Source organism: Strix uralensis, chromosome 4 (genome assembly GCF_047716275.1).
Source record: "Strix uralensis isolate ZFMK-TIS-50842 chromosome 4, bStrUra1, whole genome shotgun sequence".
NCBI classification, from domain to species: domain Eukaryota; kingdom Metazoa; phylum Chordata; class Aves; order Strigiformes; family Strigidae; genus Strix; species Strix uralensis.
The window spans coordinates 59,464,789-59,480,344 of record NC_133975.1 but is presented as its reverse complement, the minus strand read 5'-3'; the positions used below and the strand labels follow the sequence as shown (position 1 = coordinate 59,480,344).

Sequence of the window (15,556 nt, the reverse complement as noted above, 5' to 3'; positions counted from 1 at the left end):
ATAATAAAAGATATTTATTCTCAAAATCTGAGAATCATCAAGAGTTCATATACTACCATTCATAAATAGATCCGTACACAGCCATCTTTTCCATCCTGAATAAATCCATTGCTCACATCACGAAAGGTATTTTCTGAAAATTACACAACAGACCTATAGAACCATGCGATTGACTGAGAAATGATGAGAAATGACCATAAATATTTACTTGGTTTTATGTGCCTCCCAAGCATCAAGCTTTAGGGTGCATTTTGTCTCATTTTCAGGATTTGCTGTGCAGCCACAAGCACTAGAAATGTACTACTACTAAAACAAAAGCTGTCTTTCTTACAAATTAATTAGGTTGTATGAGCCAAAACTTTAAAAATACATTAAATATCCTGAAACTCCTTTAAAATCCTAACAGCTGATAACAGGTTCTACAGGGTTTGGCTAAATATTTTGATAACATATTCACAGAAACAGAACTTTGCAAAGCGTATCAACACAGACGCTTGGTATAGAAATATATTGACACAGGGAGAATCCAGAATATTTCAAGTCTGGAAAACTTTCAAGGGAAGTTGAGGGAAAGTAATTCATGAAAGGAATTCCAGGTGCAAAATCTATGTTACTGAACCTAGGCGCTTCTTGCGTCAGTCTCTCCCTGCCCCTGTGTCACCTTGTCCAATCCTGTAAGAGTCACAGTGACAACTTCACTAGCCTTTTTTGTTTGGGACAGGCTTATTGGGCCAATAAACCTCACTCTCAAAAAACTAAAGTCTTAGTGGCTTTGTCTTCTTAACCTACTTAAAAAGATTACTGTGATTAACAGCCCCAGGCTGGCTGGGGCAGATTATTATTCCAAAAGATTAATCTTCCAAAAGATTAATCTTCCAAAAGATTAATTAACTTTAACCCAGATTTCACTCCTTTCCATGTAACACATCTAGGGAAATGACATGAGTTCTATGATGTCAGTGCACTTTGAGATACACTCATGGGCAAGGCATTGTTTATAGCCATCTCTTCTCTTGTCTGACATCGCACCATTGCCAGGATTGCCCTCCGAAACCTGCAAAGGACAAGAAAGGGAAAGCAGAAAGATTGTTGGTTGAAGAACCAAGTACAAAGAAAAACCAGGTGAGCTGGCCCTAAGTATTACCACAGTTTTCAATTTTAGTAAAATTTACTTAATAAAAAATGGTGTATTTGGAATCAAAAGGACCCAAGTCTCTTCCACTTCCATGTACAGAAATAACTCAGTTAGTTCAGTGTTTCTTCTACAACAGGGATCACAGAAGCTTTTGCTTATCTCAGAACAGGGTATAGCCACAACAAAGATGAACTTGGGAATGGGGAAAAAAAGATGTTTTTTCACTGACTCAGCAGGATCAGATAAGTTCACCTAGGCAGAGATCACAGGCTCTGCTTCTAGGTTGGTAGTAGAGAAAGGAAGGCTACCTCTTTGCAAAATCCAGTTTTCAGTCAGTGGCACTGGCTTGGTTAGAGCATTTGATATGCTTGCTCAAAACAGAAGCACAGGCTTAGTTTATTCACTTTAACGAAAAGTGTCAATTCATCCTAATCAGTCAGAATATGACACATCCCAAATAAAGCAAGGAAACTACAGAAGTTACATGTCACTAAGCCACCACACATTTTGGCCAGTCTAAAACCAGTCTATTGCTGATGCATCCCAAATTCTGTAATGAGTGCCTTTGAGAAACCACAAAGGGACTTTCAAAACTCTCTTACAAAAGCTTTCTTAATGTGCTCTCAAAAATCTTTATCAATTCAGTATGTTCTGATGATGATCAAAACAACTTCTTCTAGACTTTCCTGTCCAAAAGGTCATCTTTAGTAAATCAACAGTGGCTTACCCTTTGATCTCTTTGCTAATCAGTTTATCATATTTTACAGATGATCCTCCTATAGTTAGATGATATGCTAAAATTATGAAGTAGACTGATACTAAATTAAGAACACTTACTTTTTGTTTGCAACAACATAAATGCAAGGATTATAGAATGTGGAGGATTTTGCGAATAGAGGAGCTATGATGGCCATTGCAGGAGAAATTTTCTTTGGGTCTCCAAAGGAAGACCATAAACACACAATAGAATACGGAGACCATGCCATCAAGAACATTACAATCATCACAACAGACATCTGTAAAACAAGAGGAACAGACACATAGCCAGTATTACCTGAAGATGAAGACCTCACAACCTAACCTCAAAAGCACATGCATCTGTGTGAAAACAGAGCTATCCAGAACAAAATAACACCGTGTAAACAAGCACACTTGACAAATTTTGACAGATTATAATGAAATCTCACTTGGGGGATTTAATAGCACATCACACTGCCGTGTATTTTGGCACGCTGTTATTTCATTACGTACAATCTTCCTTTACAGTCAGCACTACTGATTACGTCAAATGTGTCCATCAAAAGTTTAAATGTCCAGAGAGGCCCATAACAGGTCATTCTGGGATGCTATTAAAAACTACAGATATGAACAAAGAGAAAAATCTAAGACAAACATTTAATAAATCTGTTAATACAAATGTTTCATAAGGCTTAACTATGGTACAATTAAATAAAAGAAAGTAAATATTCTAGGACACAAAAGCTTAGCCCATATATTTAAGGAACCCAGAAGTGTCTGCTTGGTTTAATGAAGCATGGTAGCCATGTTCAAGCATCATACCAAGGAGATATCTGAGCAGTTATGTCTTCTCTGCCTGCCTGTCAGAGAGAACAGTCTGGCCATATTGGGGCTCACACATCAGAACACACCATGCCACAGCTAGAACTGAACAGCAACAAACTGGGGGTAGTGGGAGGCTAGGAGAGGAATCAATGGGGACAGACTTTTCTGGCTTTTGTCAGGGACATAAATCGGGAATGGAAACTGGAGTGGAAATGTGAAATTTATCAAGAGGACAAGACAAATCACTAGAATACCAAACAAAACTGCAGGGCTCTTTACATGTACGGATTCCCTAGTGTTGTTTACCCATACCCTTATTCTGTCTTTCAGTGATGAACAAAATGAAAAATAAGAAGTAAATGGCTACTTCGTATGAGCTGTTCTAGAGCATGACCAATAAACAAGTAGTGACTCTCTCCACGGAAGATTCCTATTTAAATAGAAACGCAATACCTATTGATAATAATGTAAAGAAAAAACTCTTTTGTTTAGAAGTTTGCTTGGTGCATAGAAAGCTTAGAAGACGCCAATCTGTGGAAAAGCAAGTAGTCCAGTTCTAAAGAAGGATACTGCTTAACTCCAAAGCTTCAGTCTTTTCTCTTTTTCCTTATTTTCTAAAAATATAACTCAGTGTCTTCAACTGAAAAACAGGATAAATGCATTTTCTTCACAAATGTGAGTTTAGATTTACAACTGAATTCTTTGTATCAAGCATTCTGAAAGTTCTTCAGAAGAGCAAAATGCTCAAATTATTATTTTTAGGTAAAAATACCATTTTTCAGAATTTAGCAATGAGAAAGTTTTCCAAGGAATGTTAAGTTTACATTGATAAGTAATTCAAAAGCATAGGTACATAGTCTTCTGTCCAATTCTCTCTCACATTTTCATCATGCCCAACCACAAAACACATCTTTACAAAAAATCAAAGAAGCTAGTGAACTTCAAGCTTTTTCCAGGACTTTTATATGTTAAAAGAATGTCAGTCTTCCAGGAAGGATACAGCATTTTACACCATAACTCATATTTGCTACCATTTACATAAGAAAGAGATAAGATCAACAGATAGAAAAGAACAAGGGATTGGAATCACATAGCTCAGGAGCTTGGAAATGCATTTTCATTTCTAGGCCATGAGTTCAAATCAGAGTTGACCAATCCATTTCAGACCAGATACACCTGGGAACCTAGCAGAAAGCTTAAAGGACTCTGCAAACACAAAGAGTAAAAGTCCTCCTAGGACACCTCTGAGGTACATTTCTCTGTAATGACAGAGGGCAGAGCAAGGAAAATTCACATTGTTTGCAGCCTTCAAATTAGCTATTCATCTGGAAAGAGTATTAGGTCAAAAGCAAAGAATCTAGTGTTCTAAGTCAAGCCAAGATTTTTCATCAAGGCTAAATTTCAGTTAATATTTAGTACAAAAGGAAAAGGGGGAATGTGGGAAACAGATACGCTTAAAAGGCTGTACTGTTCCTTTGTCCCCAAGACTTTAACACAAAAGAACATGCTTAAAACAAAACATGCCTTCATTTACCATACCTTTGTCACATCTACTTGGTCAGACCAATCTACATTGATGCTCTCCAGGCAGCTACTGCTCGCATATTGTTTCATTGTCCGGGAAACATTGTAATAACAGTAAAACATGACTGTTAAGGGTACAACAAAATTAACAGCAATTACACTCATTGTGTAGGAAACAAAGGACCTGATAAAACAGAAAAACAAAACACAGTAACTTACAAATAGCCATCCAGGAAAAGTTACTAAAGAATTTGATATTTTGATTTGGTTATGAAATTTTAAAACAAGCTTTTAAAGAATTAGGAAAATTTTCGTTAGCTTTAATTTTTTTATTAGCAACTATAAGTCTTGCAGTTTTCAAGCACAGCTCAGTTCCCATGTTTTTTCTAGACTTGCTCTATATTATTTCCATTGCTTTAAAATTATTTTTATAAATTAGGCTTCATACTTCAGAAAGAAAAAGTTATGCTCATATAGTGGTGAATTAAATCATCTTAGCCTTTAATGAGACAGAAAATTTAAAAGAAATGGTGAAGAGGAATCTTACACATCATTTTTCCTCCAGTTTACTGTGCACGTTGCTCCCGTCGGATCTGGAGCATAGCTAGCCCAGCCTACAGTAGGCATGGAAGCCCAAAAGACTGCATTTATCCAAGCAGCAAGGATTAGAGTGGCATAGCTACGGGTAGTCATTCTTCTTCCTGTGGCCAAGCACATAAAAATCACAAACTGCTGTCAACTTTTGCTTCTTTCCAGTGTTGAACTTGAATGACAAGTGGCTTCCAGCAAGCACATATCAGGTTAATAATGATCCTTTCAAAGGCCTACACTCCTGAACACTGTAGCATACCTGTTTCATACTGCTGAATGGCATCTCAAGCTTTCCAGCCTGTAACGCCACTTAAATACCATCACCCATTCCAACTCACAGCATACACGCAATACCTGATCCCAACCCCATGCCAAAAAACTTATTATGCACACTACATTCAAGTGTATCTTTGCATGATTGCAGGGGGAGGAATTAACTATTACAATACAGCTGTAACAGAGGGGATAGAAAAACATCCAGTACAGTGTTAACACAACACTAGAGGCACACACCCACTTGACTCTCCCACAGCTAGAGGCTTTTCATGTGCTTCTGTATATGTATGTGGCCCTCTAAAGTCTGGAAACAGCCATGAAAATACAGCTTATAAACAGAGTAATGGCCTAACTGTGACATTTTCACTTTCACAAGCAGTACCATCCATGCCAACTAGATAACTAACTTAATGAAGTGCTGTAGGATCATGCCTTAAATTCAAATTATGCCCAACACTGTAATTATGGAGTCATTCATGAGAAAACAATACAATTAGACTCTTATTTCTTAGAAGCCCAACAGTGAATGATTTTTGACCATAAGTACAGTACCTATATCAGGCCTGCAGATTGTCAGATAACGATCAACTGCAACAACAGTGAGCAAACCAATACTTGCCATCCCAAAAAAGATATTTAAGGCAGCATAGATCTGAAATTTAAACAAACAACAAAAAAAAAAACTTTTCTGAGAAATCTTTCAAAAGGTACCAGCACAGATTTGTGGACTGAATTGAAGCCACCACAATACATTACATTGAGCCAGTGTTCTCCTCCATAAACAAGATACTGAAGGAACTAATTCAATGCAGGCAATTTGGAGTTGACTCATTTAAAATTAAACATTTCAAAAGCAACCTGCCTGTGTGCACATCAAAAATCCTAAAGACAGTAGTCTAAAAAGCAAACAAACACCATACTTCAATAAGTAAATTTTGAGATTCAGAGATAAAGAATTTGGAGGTTGAGGGAGGTTCAACTCATGCTTTCTATATATGTTAAAGAAACCTGAAGAACATTTGATTAATCAAAAAAGTCATGGCTTTAGCAAATGTGAAGTCCTGAATTGTCACTCTTTCCTCTGTTTTATAACTACACTTATTTCACAGATACGGTACACTGATTTTCCCCATTGGCCCCCATTTTACATGTGTCAGATCTACTGCACAGAGTAACATATGCTGCAATCCCACCATGCTCCAAATGCATCTGCCCAGTCATCCCATGGGCAGCCTGACAGGAAGGATGACTGGGAGGGCTGTGTTACCACTGGTACCCCAGAAATACAGAGCCCTGTGCCAGACCATATGCCACCAGGGGTTATAACAGAACCACATGACATTCAGTCATCTCAATTCACAGGATTCATTTGGTTTAGGCTGACATGAGTTGTGTTTCAAGTGATCTTAACTCCCAAAGCATTGGTAGTGAGATTTCACATCAACTTCAACCCACTGTAAGTCAGTCTAGATTCAAAGATGTTAAAAGTGAGGCTTCCTGTCAAACAGTGACTGAATTTTGAGCTTGAAATAACTGTGTACTCAGACAAGTGATGTCAGACTGTTCTAAACATCCATTGTATAAAGGTCCAAAACATATAGTGTTGCTAATATTTTCCTTGAGTCACATTTTCAGCATATGCCTTCACATTACTACTCATTTTCCTAGGCACTTAAGCCCAACAGTTTTTTAAAAAAGTAGATTTAAATCACAGTACACAGCAAGAAAAGGGCAGATCTCTCTGCTACGGAAGCATAATTTTTCAGTCACTCTATTTTTAAAAATAGACAGCAATTAAAACTAGGCTAAATCTTTAATGGAGACCAATAGCCTTGTAGGTCTTCATTTTGGATATCCTAATAGTCCCACCAGAAAGGACATGTATTTGCCAAGAAGAACTCATTAAGATCTGACAAGCTCATCATCAAAACTGTAGCCACATCCAAAGTCTTTTAACTATCAAATAAGTCATCAAATGTGCATGTACTACTAAAACCCTCTTCATCTGGGGATTTAATTTTCTAAGCCTTCTTAAAGCTATGTTAAAATCTCTAGTTGATAAATATAAGGTTACACTTTAATGTTTTCAGATTATGGATACAAGTTTGGAATGAAATTCATACGAAATCTTACATCCAGAAATTGCTGACATTACAGAACATCAGCTTCAGGTCTTAAGAGTCAGATTTCGCATCTTCATCTTATCCCTTACAGTAACTAGTATCAGGAAGAGCTACTACTTATTTCTCAGTTTGCTTTTAAGTGTTCAAAACTTTCTGTCTGCTGAATTGCAATACCTGGCATCCAGTATATCCAAATTTCCAGCTTCCATACAGGTCTGAGGCAGCAGACATGGGGTAACCAATGCCACTAACACCAATGTCAGTAAAAGCCAAGTTGATAATAATTGCGTTGGTTGCTGTCCGAAGCTCTTTGTACTTAACAAAGATGCCTAACACAACAATGTTACTGAAAATGCTTATCGCTCCTGTAAAAACAGAAAAAGGGAAACTTACAAAAGATACCAGCCAGTAATATACATGCAGAAGAAAATACAGCCTATTGTAATATCTAAGTTCTAAACAAGTTTTATTTTCAGTGAATCACAATTTTGCAAAGAGGATACACACCTGAAAAGGAGAGAAAGGCTTTTCCAATTAAGTAATTTTCACTTGGATTCAGTAAGTGGAGTGTTTTGCCAAATATGGAACTTCTGATGCAATGACAAGCATAGCAGAAATTCCAAAGCATCTAGGATTACGATTCGAAGACTCCAGCCACCAAGTACAGTGCTATCTTCCAAGGCAAAAAAGAATGCAGGTTGGTGACTGGCCAAAAAAGTGGGGCTTATGATGCATCTGATCTAGCAGAAGGCCCCTGCCACCACTTGAGATCTGCCTTTCTCAGTAGAGTTTCCACTATGCATTCAGACAATAATCCTGTGCAAAAGGTATACAGGACCTTTGACTTTGCTACCACTATTCTAGCCAAACTACTCCCCTCTCTGTTCATGAGGTCTCAATTCTTTGCAAGCATCAGAGTTAGCTCAGGTTGCTGCAAGTGGTATTTTCGAAGCCTTTTCAAGCAGTTTGGATGATCTGCACAGCCTGCCACAGTGGCATGGCTGGGCCTGCACCAGAGCTATTTTCTCCATCTGACAAGCTCTAGGGCTGTGTCATTGCCATGGTAAAAGTCCAGCTCTGCACTGAACTTGCTTCTGCCTTGCTAACCTGTGTATTTTTAAACCTTTTTGATCTGGCTTGACTCAGATTGTGAAGTCTATTATTAGGCAACATAAGAAATGGCCAGTAGACAAAGAGTTGTAATAAAGAAATATGGTACTAAAGCTAAAATGTACATTCTCCTCTCATCATGTTCAATCCCTCTGAAATTTGCTTTGGACTTAATGCTCTTTGAGGTGCCCAGGACACTCTTCAGGACCCTGTGCATCAGCAAGATTTTTGATCCTGGTGACCTATATTAAAACCTCCAGATCCTCCTTTTCTCCTGCTATTTCTCCTTCCTAGCCAAGTCCTACTGCATGGCTTGTGGAGTGAGTTTACATGGCACTCCCACAAAACAGGGGTTTTTTGGTTGTGGTTTTATTCTCTTCAGACTCTAGCCTGTTGCAGAGATATCCAGAGTAAACTCCTATCCTCTAAAATTTTACTAACCCACTAATAATATAAGCTATTAATAAACAGCTAATAAGGTTAAAATTTCCCCCTTACACCTCAGCAGAGAAATACTCACAGCCCTTATCAATAAAATGGAGAATTCCAACACGTTCGGGCAAACACAGCCATTCAAAAAATAACTTGTAAATGACAACAGGAATTTGTAAGTTGTTCATAGATTCCCTAGTCTGGCACAGCTGTTACAGTATCACTGCACCAAATCTTAAACTTATAAACACTTTTATAGCCTGGGCACCTTAAATTACAAGTGCATAGTGGAATGTTATTTTGGTAAAAGTCTAACAACACATTATCCACAGAAATGCCTCTCAGAATTTTATTTTTTTTTTTTAATTTAAAAAGTTTCACCTATGAGTCAAAATACTATAGTTTTCATCATCACAGATCTGAGGCATAATTCTGTAAGGAGCTTGAGGGAACGGCTGTCATACTCAACGTGGACTTCCAAAAGCAGACCCATCTTCTTTCACAGTCACTGCCTATCTTGCTCCAGTACCCTGGCATTCCACCACCTTCACTGATGGGATTTCTGCTCCTCTATTGGCTCCGCCAAAAATCTGACACACACAGCTTAACTTTTGCTGACATGCCTCTGTGGAAAGGGCAGCACAGTTTTTAAGCATAATACAATGTTCTTCCATCTCTGTCACTGTCAGTGATGCAGCACAGAGTTAAAAATCTCTAACATTAGTTTATAGTCAGACTACAAACACACTGCAGTTCAAACAATAACCTCAAATCAGCAGGGTTAAAAACCTGAGGGCAAGAATCAGTTTCAAGCACTTCACCTCTACAGTTTAATTTTGAAGACCTCAACTGGTATCAATATGGAAATTCCTTCAAATCATGGAAAGTCTTGTGGACTTCATCACTGGCAGTCCACAGGAACACAATCCATAGATTTGTAAATACCAGGACACACCCCAGTGCATCAAACTGAGGTAGACATTTCTAGAGTCAAATATACATCAGAAGTACCATCTGAACCACTATGCTCAGTAAGAGCTATGTTAATACCATGACAGATATGAAAAAGAGCAGATGGAAAGCCAGTGCAATCATAATAACATACATAAAAACATAACAAAGATGATACTTTGGATAATGGACACTAGATACACCACCAATTCGTCAACTTTTAAAATGGAGTTTCTCCATTTCAATTACATAAATTGGTACCTGAAACTCACATAAGGAGTTTCATAGAATCATAGAATGGTTTGGGTTGGAAGGGACCTTAAAGACCACCTAGTTCCAACCCCTCTGCCAGGGGCAGGGAACCTTCCACTAGACCAGGTTGCTCAAAGCCCCGTCCAACCTGGCCTTGAACACTTCCAGGGAGGGGGCAGCCACAGCTTCTCTGGGCAACCTGCTCCAGTTTCTCACCATCCTAACAGTAAAGAATTTCTTCCTTATGTCTAATCTAAATCTACTCTCTCTGTTTAAAACCATTACCCCTTAAGGGTTGTTTAATACCATTACCCATTAAGGGTCATTTAGATGAGATGCTGGGGCATATGGTGTAGGGGAGAACTTTGTAGAGTAGGGCTGATGGTTGGACTTGATGATCCCAAGGGTTTTTTCCAACCTGAATGATTCTATGATTCTATGATCCTATCACTACACTCCCTGATAAAGAGTCCCTCCCCAGCTTTCCTGCAGGCCCCCTTGAAGTACTGGAAGGCCACTATAAGGTTTACCCAGAGCCTTCTCTTATCCAGGCTGAACAACCCCAACTCTCTCAGCCTGTCCTCACAGGGGAGGTGCTCCAGCCCCTGATCATCTTCATGGCCTCCTCTGGATCCGCTAGAGCAGGTCCATGTCCTTCTTATGTGGGGGGCCCCAGAGCTGGACACAGGACTGTAGGTGGAGTCTCACAGGAGCAGAGTAGAGGGGGAGAATCCCCTCCCTCGACCTGCTGGCCACGCTTCTCTTGATGCAGCCCAGGATACCATTGGCTTTCTGGGCTGAGAACGCACATTGCTGGCTCATAGCCAGTTTTTCATCCACCAGTACTCCCAAATCCTTCTCCACAGGGCTGCTCTCAATTCACTGCAACATTTTATTAATCAGTACCAATTTCCTACACTACAGAAACTCTCTTAACAGGTTCAGTAATTTTAAAATCAAATGAGGCAAAATTATAATTAATTCTTGCCCATCTCTCCATTCTTTTTTTAAAAACACCAAGTATGTCTGTTCTCAGGTGCAAGTCTCCTGCTTAGTACATAGAAAATACATTACAGATGATGTTGGAGATGCATAGCCACATAGATGCCATCAGCTATCATATCATATATTCACACATTTCAGGAACGACACAGTGATGCTATGAGCCCCTAAAATGGACAAAAGCAGGGAGCTGGGGATGTGATCTGAAACCAGTACCATAGTAAAAGCACTCGCAGTGCCAGTTCTGTCAGCTCTCCTGTTGACAGGTAGTATGTCATCTTTTGGGAGAGAGGAAGCAAAATAGGATTACAAGTTTATAAAACAGTACGGGCTTCTTATGAGGCATGCTTTAACAAATATTACAGCTACCAAGTATGAGATCATAAATCCAAGAGGACTGTAAACTCATATCCTCAGGGTGAAGGAAGGATCCTGCTAGACACACTTCAGTGCTTCAAAGCCCAATCTTAAAATGAAAGGGGGGAAGGGGAGGGAACCAAACCAAACCAGGGAAGAGAAAGTGGAAATTACTAAGCCTATATTCATTAAAAATTTTAGCACCATAATAATACCGCCAAAAAAAAAAATTGTTCTGGGGAGCAAAATGTAATAAAGAAGATGGATTCCATCTTGAACAAAGTGAGAAAAAACATGCAGATTCAAGAAATGCTCTCTTCCCTGTTTCCAAGAATCAGGTCAAATAGAAGAACAAAGTTTCTCCAGGCAGCAGCTAAGCAGTGCCCATTACAAGAGCAATGAAACTGGTGAAGGGTCTGGAGAACAAGTCCTGTGAGGAGCAGCTGAAGGAACTGGGGTTGTTTAGCCTGGAGAAAAGGAGGCTCAGGGGAGAGCTTATCGCTCTCTACAACTACCTCAAAGGAGGTTGTAGGGAGGTGGGTGTCAGTCTCTTCTCCCAAGTAACAAGTGATAGGACAACAGGAAATATTAGGAAAAACGTATTCACCAAAAGGGTTGTCAAGCATTGGAACAGGCTGCCCAGGAAAGTGGTTGAGTCACCATCCCTGGAGGTATTTTAAAGACATGTAGATGTGGCATTTAGGGACATGGTTTAGTGGTGACTTGGGAGTGCTAGGTTAATGGTTGGACATGATGATCTTAAAGGTCTTTTCCAATCTAAACGATTCTATGATTTCTTAGAGGGCAGGGAGTGCAGACCAAGCCCAAGCCTTTCAGTAACCTGAAATCATCAGCTGGGATGAACTCATGTGATTCAGAAGAAGCACATGGATGCTGCCACTTGGCCTGTGAAACATCTTAGGGTTAGACAACTATTTCTGTATTTCTTTAATTAAACCTTGTAGTTTTGTGAAGATGAAGATAAAAACCCCATGACCTGATCAAGAGCAGAAGAATTTCTTATTTTCCTTCTTCCCAGGGAAGCAACAAAAAATAAAGGCAGACCAAATGCAAATACAAGCCCTAACAGAGTTAAGCAAGACACATGGGTAGTAGCATCAAAACAATGAAGGTTAGGTCCACACATAACACAGAATTTACTTTTCCAGTTAGCATTTTAAAATTATACCAGAGCATTTCACCATTATAAGATGAAGGATATCCATGAGGCAGTACTGCTTCCTGCAGTGCAAGTACCCCTGTTGTCATCTCTAAAATTAACACACTGACCACTGTACAGTGCAATACTTAATTACTTCCTTCTCAGAAAACAACAATTATTTGCAAAAGAGAGAAGCATTCATTCAAAACTTTTAAAAAGCAGCATAATGTTGAATGCTGTACCTATACTTCATTGTTATTCTTAGACATCTGCTTATTAACACAGCTTAAATTTTCCAGATGTGAGATCTGCTGTGGTAAGGCATTTTGCAAAGCAATCAGTCATACTTTCAAAGATGTTACAGACCTTACTGTCAAAAACATTCCTCATTAAGAAAGCAATTACCAAGCTACAGGTGAAAGATTTACTATACTCCCCCAATTATAATGAGGGGAAAAAAAAAAAAAAAAAAAGAAAAAATAAAGCAAACCACAAAGCAATCCAACTTTTTTTTTGGAAGACATTTCATTTCCATGCAAGATTAAGATAGAAGAGCTGGGTTGATTCTGGCTAATCCCATTGATCTCTATGATAGCTTTGATCCCTAACACCAGGTGGTCAAGCTGTCTGAAAAGACCACCTTGTTACATACAATGTGATCAATTTTAGTTAAAATATAACAAGTGTCATATGCATTTGCAGCGCCTAATGGATCCAGTTACTTCTAAAGAGTGTAGTAGTACTACAGAATGTATCTAGCCTTCCAATACTTGACCATCATCCATTTCTACAGCTTAACAAGTCTAGTGATCTGTGTAGCTGTTCTACCAGTTTCTCTAAAAACCTGAAATAATTTATTGCTTTTGCATTCAAAAATACCCTCTTTACCAGAACAGCAATTTGACACTCACCACTTCAAACAGATATGCTAAATAAAATGTGACCATCAGCAATACTATTTAATATAAACCTAAAGTACATTAATATTTTAAAGTATTTTAAAAACCAGTTATAACATAGACAATGTATGGTAGAGCCTACGAATAAAGTATTTATAAACTGATTTAATTTTCCATAATAAAGGTATAGAAGGCCTATTTTTAAACACAGCAGGTTTCAGGTTTTGGTCAGGTCAATATTTCATTGCTATAGCACTCAATGCTTCAGAAAAACATTACTGAAGCATTTGTGGTTATAACAATGAGAAAGTTTTCAAGGGGAAAAAACCCAATAATTCCATAATCATTCAAGTTTAGCCAAAGGCCATTGCAGTCACAGGGAACGAACACAATGTCAAGCCTTCCAACATGCTTTTTCTAACATGTGTCATCAGTGAAAAATACAGCTGCAACTGGAGTCTGCTCTTCTCTGATTAATGACCAGCTCCCTCCCTCAGAGTCACATTCCAACCCTTCCCCTTACATCCCCCTAACAGACACCCGCTCACATGCTCAGACTACACGTATATTACTACAAACATGTGGCCCAGGAGAAATCTCAAGATAGCTTCGAGCACATCACAGAAAAACGCAAGATGTGACAGCTATGCCCTATTTTTATCTCTTTTGCAAGCTGGCAGAAATTAATTCTCACTCTCTTCTATAATTACATATCAACAAAATATATTTTCAAGACACAACACTGCCTTCAAATATAGAACAGAAAACTTAGATGTTTCTCCACACTTCAGTCAGCTTGCTGACTGCTAACTTGTCACTAAACTATGAAGAAAAGCCATCAGACATTTGTGTAATACAAAATGAAATACCATCGCTGCTACTATACAAAATGAGCATTCAGATCTACAGTTCTACTTTTAAAAGTTACACAACAATTTGCCAATGGCCATACCTGCTGCTATTAAGTAAGCTGCAACTATGTTGTGCTCAGTCTGTGTAAAGGCTGAATGAGCTTCATTGTCACTTTCTGAGGAATTGGATGAATCGTTCCAATGCATTTTGGACAAAAGAGACTGTCGTCTAACCTCTGCAATAATTCATCAAGACCACAAAACACTACAAAACCCTGTCAGGCAAATTCTTTCATTATTCAACAGACTTACTGAACAATTAAAAAAAGAGGGGTAGGGGGGAGTTCCCCCCACCATTCACAGCCTCCAACCACGATTTAATTAGACTAAAGTGCAAAGAAGTTTACACTCTAAATCTATGCAAGAGATTGTTAATTCGAACAAAGAGCAGCATAGAACTGAGTGCATTTCCAACAGTGTGCTTAAACTTCATTCTTACTGCTAAAGAGATTATCTGTCACATGCCCCCAAACTTTTTCCTTCAAACCTCTTATGCAATGCTTTGGAAACCTCAACAAAAGTTGGCTCAGGTCAGTTGGTCATCAGCCTGGCTTGCAATTAATTCCTGTCATCTCAGAGAACACACGAAACCGCAGCACAACATACAGACACAAATGTCAATTTCTTTAAAAAGCAAGATATGCTTACTCTAAAGTCCATCCCTTCAAATCTTTAAAGACCTACTTCATCAAGATTCTTAAATTGATTTAAACTCTCAAGCTGACGCAGACACAAGAACATAATCCAGTATTTTCTAAAGTGAGGCATGACTTTCAGAAAACTCAATCGCTACATTTCTAAAATAGCCTGGTCTGCAGAAAATGCTTGTTGAATACGTCTTACAAGTCTGAGCACCCTCCCTCTCCCAAACACACACACGTAAGCTTACTTCAGGCAAATTTTCCACAGCAAGTTACTGGGCAGAAAATTATTAGGCATTTTCCAGAGGCTTGATCAGCAGCTCATGTCTTCCTCTCTTCAGTGATGAGGTAGCAGCACCCCAAAGTAAAGACCTTTTACAAAATCCTGCATAAATATTAGCTGCAATAAACTTTTGCCCAAAGAGCTCATATACAGTATCAGTATACACAATCAAAGAAGGTGTCTCCCACCAGTTCCCCTTCATACAGTTTTTGCCTCGTTTTGTATTCATACTGGTTATAAAGGTGACAAGGATGAGCAACCAGTGGTTCTTCAGCTGTAGGTGGGTTGCAGGCAGCTCAAGCGGGCTCCCAGGCTAGGGCTGTGTTTTCTGAGCAGCAGTAAGG

The 15,556-nt window shown here is 38.8% G+C and overlaps 1 protein-coding gene across 1 annotated transcript; it reads right to left on the bottom strand.

Moving 5' to 3' along the window:
• Positions 1-948: 948 nt before the first annotated feature.
• On the bottom strand, positions 949-14,435 carry RRH (retinal pigment epithelium-derived rhodopsin homolog). Its single transcript, XM_074865106.1, has 7 exons — positions 14,330-14,435; positions 7,387-7,577; positions 5,642-5,741; positions 4,770-4,923; positions 4,238-4,406; positions 1,973-2,151; positions 949-1,054 (listed from the first exon to the last, which is right to left on the bottom strand). Exons 1-7 carry the CDS (start codon positions 14,433-14,435, stop codon positions 949-951), a joined length of 1,005 nt encoding a protein of 334 aa, XP_074721207.1.
• Positions 14,436-15,556: the final 1,121 nt, after the last annotated feature.

What these genes read in the sequence shown, in the direction of transcription:
- RRH (XM_074865106.1), bottom strand. Translation starts at nt 14,435, where the DNA reads ATGCATTGGAACGATTCATCCAATTCCTCAGAAAGTGACAATGAAGCT. An exon ending in AGCTTACTTAATAGCAGCAG is followed by an intron (nt 7,578 to 14,329) that starts GTATGGCCATTG and finishes CTGTTTTTACAG; the next exon opens with GAGCGATAAGCATTTTCAGT. An exon ending in TATGTTGTTGCAAACAAAAA is followed by an intron (nt 1,055 to 1,972) that starts GTAAGTGTTCTT and finishes TGTCCTTTGCAG; the next exon opens with GTTTCGGAGGGCAATCCTGG.